At 34.4% G+C, this 7,642-nt stretch overlaps 1 protein-coding gene across 1 annotated transcript; it reads left to right on the top strand.

Moving 5' to 3' along the window:
* The first annotated feature begins 1,576 nt into the window (after window positions 1-1,576).
* LOC150032130 (uncharacterized) lies at window positions 1,577-3,547 on the top strand. The gene is made up of 4 exons (XM_090308630.1): window positions 1,577-1,980; window positions 2,195-2,335; window positions 2,453-2,523; window positions 3,157-3,547. The coding sequence occupies exons 1-4, from the start codon at window positions 1,656-1,658 to the stop codon at window positions 3,358-3,360; spliced, it is 741 nt and encodes a 246-aa protein (XP_090164756.1). The 5' UTR covers window positions 1,577-1,655; the 3' UTR covers window positions 3,361-3,547.
* The last annotated feature ends 4,095 nt before the right edge of the window (window positions 3,548-7,642 follow it).

The raw sequence follows: 7,642 nt of genomic DNA, 5'->3' as shown, positions 1-7,642 counted from the left end.
AGAACGCTGGTGAGCATCAGACCTTTGCGAATAGACTTGAGACGACAGATCTGACAAACGACGAGCTAACCATGACGATGGTGACCCACCTCTACGACCGGAACCACTGAAAGCCCACCGCCGACAACAAACCACAGGAAAGCAACCAGACAACCAAATAACCCACACAAAACCAACCGGACAACCGGACAAACCATACGAAACCAACCAAAAGCCCACCGATCGAAACCCCACGAAAGCAACTGGACAAACCCCACAAAACCCATCAGATAACCCATGAAAGCAAACGGACACACTTGAACGACTAGACAACCACGCGAACAAACCCCACGAGACCAACTGGACAACCCATGCGCCGGAGAACACTCAATGGGACAACCAACCATACGACCAACGAGACAACCAACCCAACCGAAAATGACCAAAGAACACCCACGATGATGACCTACCACCGGAAGATGCCCACGATGACGGAGATCTAAGGAAAATCGGTGACGACAACCCGAACTGAACCCACAAAAACCAACTGAAAACCCACGAATATCGGTGACGTAAACCCACGAACTGATGTGCACGGCAAGCTGAGAGCACCAGTGACGACAACCCGAATTGAAGGCAACGCCAAGCAACTGAGAGAGGAGAGAGTTTGTTTGGGTAAAGAGTTGGTCAAGGGTTTGTAATTTTGGTAAATTTTAGGTGGTGCGAGCTGAGAGAAGATCACGAGGGAAACGAAATTTTAATAAAATTAAAAAAATAATAATAATAACGGAAGGCCTTTAATGTCGGTTTAAAACCGGCATTGTAGGCCATCTTCAATGTCTGTTTAAAACCGACATTAAAGATTCGTTTTTTTAATCGATATTATGCATCCGAGACTACTATTTTCAACCGACATTGAAGCCCAAAATTGTTGTAGTGTAGTTGTTTATGCTTGGTATCTATGTAAGTCATCATCCTACTTACCAGTTTACCTTAAATAATGTCATTTGGTGGGTCTTAAAATCACACACGTTGATGAGAAATCCACTTCAAAATTCCATAATTTTTATATTATCAAATTTTATAATTTTAGTTGTTTTACAATTTTATAATTTTATAAGAAGGACCTCACGACACACCTTCCTCAAAATTCTTTAAGCATAAACATACATATATCTAATATGTTTGCTGCTTCCTTAACCATTAATATCTCAACCAATTATATGTTTACTTTATGGTTAAGAAAAGAAATGGGCCAAACAAAATCTGCCGTCTGAAAGTGTGTTTTCTCTTCTTTTTTCCACCATCAACTTTACTCTAATTAATAACACCATCCTCTTGGTTGCTTGTGGGTTGATTTTGGTTGATGGAGTTTTGTCTCCACTTTTCTTAACACATATATGGAAAAAAAATATATATTCATAAAAAAAGAAAATATCTAGAAGCTAAACCCAATTACTTTGCTTATTTTTAGAACTATCCAACTAGAAATAAGGACACTTTAACTCTAAAAAGACTAATAAACTAACAACCTCAAGAGTATTTTAGTAAGTAGAGAAATAGCAGATTTTGAATCAGATTTTGTTAGGTATAAAAATAAAAAGAATGAGGAGGAAAGTGTAAGCATAGGACACGGCAACACCATTCAATCCCTTCCCATTACCATCATATATTCAATGTTGATGTTTAGTCTTGAGAACTCGGATTCTCTTTTGGATGCAATATACGTTCTATTTCGATTCGGTGAAAATGCCAACATCGAATGTTCCCCATCAATGTTTTCCATAATAGTTCCTCACCATTACCTTGAATTGAATTTAGCCTTTCAAATGATGCCTCAATACTTCAATCATTTCTTCTCCAACAACACTCACCGTTCAAAGATTCTCCTTCAACCATTATTCAATACCCTCAAACGCATGCATGAATCCCAAATTACTTCACTCTCCCTCTTTGTTCTTAAGCTTGTTGATCGTTTACTCCTCAAATTTTCCTCTCCATGTAAGTTTTCTCATTCTTATTCTCCTTTTGTTGAATGCATCGTTCGTGATCTAAAAGATGATGACGATGTTAAGGATATGTTAACCTAATTGAGATATCTTAGTACATCTATTTGATCCTCTCTCCTTGTTCTTTGGTTAAAAAAGAAGTGATTTTTCTTTAATTGATCGCACTATATTCTTGTAATTAATTTTTGTTTTAATTTGATTGTTAGGGAATGAGATACCCTTGATTCGTAAATTCGGAATGATGTGTGCGGTAAAAGAGGATATGGGAAACATTGATTTGAGAACCTTTGTTTCAATTGATTCAAAACAATTCAGACACGTTATAACAGAGTGTCGTGATTACTTCGGTGAAATATATAATTCATCTTTTTTTTTTCTTTTTGTTTTATTACCTCTCATATTACTTGATTGAAAGAATATGATTTGTAAGTTTTTTCCTAATAATTTGTTGTTGTATTTTACAGTTAGGATTACTCCAACACGTTCACACGTCAGGTTCTCTAATGAAATTAAGGAGTTCATTTTCTCTAAAGAGGTATGCTTTTTCTTAGACTCTATTTGATAATTATTTGATTTTTAAAAATTAAATTTATTAAACGTTTAGTTTAGCTTTCTTTGTTTTGTTCTCTCTTTTTTTTTGTAGTATTTTCAAAAACCAAGATCGGTTTTGAAGTATATCGGTGGACTTACTATCCACTACATGCTTCTCTAAAAATGTCAAGTATGGAAATATGACAAAAAAAGTTTCATTAAAAAAATAGGCGAAGGTTTTGAAAACTAAAAAAGAATGCTCCATCTAATAACAATTAATAATTATTTAGTTAGGAAAATGAAAACAATGTTAAAGAAGAGTCACAAGAAAAGCAGCTTTTTAAGCATTGTTATGATTTTTGGAATTAAACTTAATTTTTAAAAACAAAAAACAAAATGATTTGACCTTAGATTTTGAAATTTTTGTTTGTTAATTTCTCTCTTTACAATGATATTAGTATTTGTTAAAGGAGGATTTAATTGTTATTAGAAACGTAAGTAAACAAGCATGATTTTCAAAAATTAAAAGCTAAAAATCAAATTGTGGTCAAATGAGTGTTGAGATTTTAATCTAAAATTATATTGTGTGAAAAACTTGGGAAGTTTTCATATGATTTGATTGCTTGATGTGTTGCAGGGAGGAGAATGCATAATTGAAGGTGTTGGGAAAGGGGCGGTAACTGAATTCTTAATCCCTGTCTATCCAATGAATGTTTTTTATAATATCACTTTTCAAGCAGAGAGAATATGGTTGTTCAAGTCATCTGATAATCGCGGTACCGTCATCATTGCCCCTGTTGGACTCTTTGCTCAATTTGTCATCTATTTTCCTCTTGGCTGACTTATGAAAAATGTAATAATTTTGTTAGTACAGTAAGAGTAGTGGGATTCAAACATCAACATACCAATTGAGTTAATAACTTTTTTATGTTTTTCGTTTTATTCTTTTTTAACTAGAATTAGAGATCGAGAGATCAATAGGCGCACCTGTACCTGATATCTCAGAAAAATATTTAGTGCCTTCATCACTCTCCAATTCAAATATGATTAGCAATGTCGATAGAGGAGAAAATGCATAGATGATACATAAAAAAGGAGAGGCCACTATAGTAATTACAAAATTAGATTAAATAGACCATTGTGCGACATGATATATAATGTCCTCCGACAGATGGCTTGACGTGTTTTCCTTGTTTTGGAATGTTTTATTGTTTCTCTCCAACCAAGGGCACGACAGAGTAGCATCAATCAATGCACCATAAAATTTTCTTTTGGAATTCTCACGACAACAAAACTGTGATTTTTATGACAAAAATTTGTCGCAAGTAAATAAAAGTATTAAATTAAAGGCATTGTAGATAATTGGTTATAATGAGATCTAATTTTTTAATATGTTACTAAACACCTATATGAAAACAAAAAAGAAAACAAAACTTTGTTTTTATTGAATCATTCCCTTTCAAATTATAGAAGTTGTGGATGAGTTCACGAAGTGGGGATAGAAGTTGGAAGATGATTTTATTGAGAGTGGAGAAGAGATCTTCAACCTTATATTTGAGAGTGGAACGCCAGGATCTTGAAAAGTTCTCCGTTATCAATCGGTTTTCCAGGTTCGAATGTTTCATAGTCGAGGACAAGTTGATGCAGGTTAGTCCTCATCATCCTCTAATTTAACCGCAAGTTCTCAAAAATCTTGCCCCAGAGATGTGCAGAAATCTTCCTGACAGGGTACAATGTCTTTCCCTTTAATTATTAATTGATTGGTTTTGTTCACGTCGGCCAATTATCTCTACATCTCTAAATGCTTCTCTGGTCGATTTTCTTTCAACTTATGTCAATATACTTCACAAATAGAACCATACAAATGGGAATGTCTGAGAGAAATGATTTCTCTAAGTTATCTCTGAAAGAGTGTCATTTATCAGTATTATGTTATGAGCTATTTTCCCTTTTTATCACTGATTTGTATGTTGTTATTTCCCTTCTAATAAGAGCTTTCCACGTGTATGTACCAATGCCACCAATGCCTTTATATTCAATGCTACACTCTAATGAAAATCACCTGAGGAATATTTCAGCTTCTTCTTCTTCTTCCTTGCTTCTCTATAGTTGTTTATGGTATCAGAGCCTTGAAGTTCTTCTTCGCTTCTTCAATGGATCATAGTGAAGTCTCGTTGTCAACCTCAAAATGTACCGAGAAGGAAGTTTTTACTCCAGTAAATACTCCAGTTCGTAATGCACCTCTACCCAGATCACAAATGACAACAGTTCAAACTCCTTCAGTCACATTCTATCAAATTTCCCAAATGAGTATAAGATTTCCCTCATATAGACTATAGAATTTTTATTTAAATCAACCACCAATCTTCCAGAATACTCAGCAGCAACTCTTTTACAATTCTAATTATTATCCTCCTCAATTTGTTCTAATATCTAATTTCCCAAATTTTCCTCTAGGTCCTACTATGTTTCCACAAGAATTTGCCCCAAATCCCTACCCATCCTTACCTCAACCTCTTGCAGTGAAGTTGAATGACAACAATTTTTTGCTATAGAAGAAACAGTTGCTGAATGCAATTCAAGCTAATGGTCTTGAAGGGTTTTTAAATGGTATTGTTCCAGCACCTCCAATGTTTATGAATGCCAATAATATGCAACCAAATCCAGAGTTTCAAATATGGGAATGGTACAATAATTTTATTAGTTGTTGATATACTCCTCTTTATCTGAAGAAAAGATGGGATAATTTGTTAGTTCAGACTCTATTGCTGAATTAGAAAAGATGGCTTGTTTGGGAGCCAGTATTTGTTGCAAATTAAAGATGTAGCTAATAAATTTAGTATGATTAGTGAACCTATTATCTAGATCATTTAGCTCATATCTTAGATGGAGTAAGCAGTGAATATAATGATTTTGTGACCTCTATACAAAATGGTGCTGATAACCCTTCAATGTTGTGGTTCTGATTTTGTGACCTCTACCTTTTTTTAATAAACCTATTTTACTTCAGCATGTTCTTCATACCCCTACTATTTCCAAACTTCTAATTAGTATTGCTAGATTTGCAATGATAATCAATCTTTTGTTGAATTTTATGTTTCTTTCTTCCTTGTTAAAGATCTTAAATCCAAGAGGATTATTGTTTGAGACACTATTGAAGATCGCTTACATAAGTTACAATTTGCCAGACGATCGTCTCCTTCTTAATCTCCTAGTCATGCTGCTGTCTTTCTGTTTACTGTCAATTACACTCCAACTTGGCATCTTCAGTTGGGTCATCAGCAACTTCTGTTTTAAAAGAAGTTCTTTCTCAATGTCGCTTGTCTTCAGTTAATGTTAATAGTTTTTGTAATGCTTGTCAACTTGCTAAGAGTCACCGTCTTTCTATTTTTAGTGCTATAACAAAGACTAAGGAACCTTTTCAACCTGTTCATTCTGATGTATGGGACATTCCCCTAAAATTTCAGTTAATGGAGATCGTTTTTTCATTTTTTTTGTTCATGACTTTACAAGCCTTTCTTTGTTATACCTTCTTGAGATTAAGGGTTTCCCCTGTTTATTAAATTTTGAAGCAACTTGCAGAAACACAACTCGCATAAGCTTTTCTTTTATCCACTAAATGTATATTAAATCGGCAGTACAAATCACAAAGGCTATTTATGTCTTGATCCATGTTTTGGTCGTTTATATATTTCAAGACATGTTTTTTTCAATGAAACTGTCTGTCCTAGTTCTCGATCTTTCTTTTATATTTGACAAAATAAAGAGTTGTCATCTTGATCACTCTTTTTACCAATCCACTCCCTTTCATATTCTTCCATCTTCTTCTCCTAAATCTCAACCTACCCGTGTATATATATATATATATATAGTATAGATATTGTAATTAACGTATGAGCTGTGGGAATCGAACCTCTAATCTCGAGGTCGATAGTACAAACACTAAGTCAATTGAGTTACGCTCATGATGGTAAATAATGTCTATAAAAGAACTTTGTCAAAGGAATGTTCTGTCTAGGTTTGGGGTATTTAAGTTGACGATAATGGAAAACCAACTTATCGTATAGTTGAATTAGTCCAACTTTTATTATAACATAATGTGATTAGTTTATTAAACAGTTTAATAAACTTTGATATTTCACATTATGTCAACTATCCAAACTTAAGAGTTGTGTTTGTGCAAACAAATTTTGAAATTGAAATTATTTAGCCTATGTTTGTCTAAGAAATGAAACCTGCATTTCAAAATACCTATTGGGAGAATAGATATATATGATATATCATCTTTCCTGTGATATGTGGAAAGATTCACACCGTGAGACTAATGCTTGGCCTCGTAGAAGCTTTGCTTCGGCTCTGCTTCCATCTTCTTTCGGAAGGTGTTTGCATGGATCAAGATCAAGGTGAATTAGGGAAAGTATTTATAGTAAGTGGGAGGTGGACATGTGTCAATAGATCCTATGGTCTTCATAATTGGCTTACATTATGAAACTCATGCTTGGCCTCGTGGTGGCTTAGCTTCGGCTTTGCTTTCGTCCCCCTTCGGAAGATGTTTTCATGAGGTCAATATCAAGGTAAGCTCTAGCAATGGATAGGATTGTAGTTTTTCGTTTCCAATATTGACCTTCCCTTCGAAAGGTTTGTTGGGGCAAAACTATAAGATATAAGATAATGTGTGACACTTAGAATAACACATTAAAGTTGTTATTGGTATTCTAACCAAATAATGGTAAGTAAACATTATAGGGATAAGATTTATTCTGGTATAATGTATGGTTGAGAATGTCTCGATCCAATGATGGAACACTTAACCTACCCTTCGACGACATTTGTTAGCACTGCATGCATGGTCAACGTACTGGAGATATGATAGAAGATCCGCCGAGAAAGTTTCAGAGATCCTGAGGAATGTGATCGTTGCTTGCTCCTTGAAGGATTAACACATGTCGACTCCTTGCAGTAATCTACAAACTAAACACTTTTGGCATAAGCTCCTCATGAAATGCAACAACAGTTATTTTTAATGTACTTTGGCACAAACTTGATGTTTAGAATGAATTCTGAGCATGATTGATGGATAGTCTTCTTCCATACCTTCATTATTTTAAACGAAAATACTACAA

The sequence above is a fragment of the Benincasa hispida genome, chromosome 12 (assembly GCF_027475165.1).
Source record: "Benincasa hispida cultivar pf3 chromosome 12, pf3_genome.v1.1, whole genome shotgun sequence".
Classification (NCBI taxonomy): Eukaryota; Viridiplantae; Streptophyta; class Magnoliopsida; order Cucurbitales; family Cucurbitaceae; genus Benincasa; species Benincasa hispida.
The sequence above is the reverse complement of the archived record's forward strand: the minus strand, read 5'-3'. Positions and strand labels throughout refer to the sequence as shown.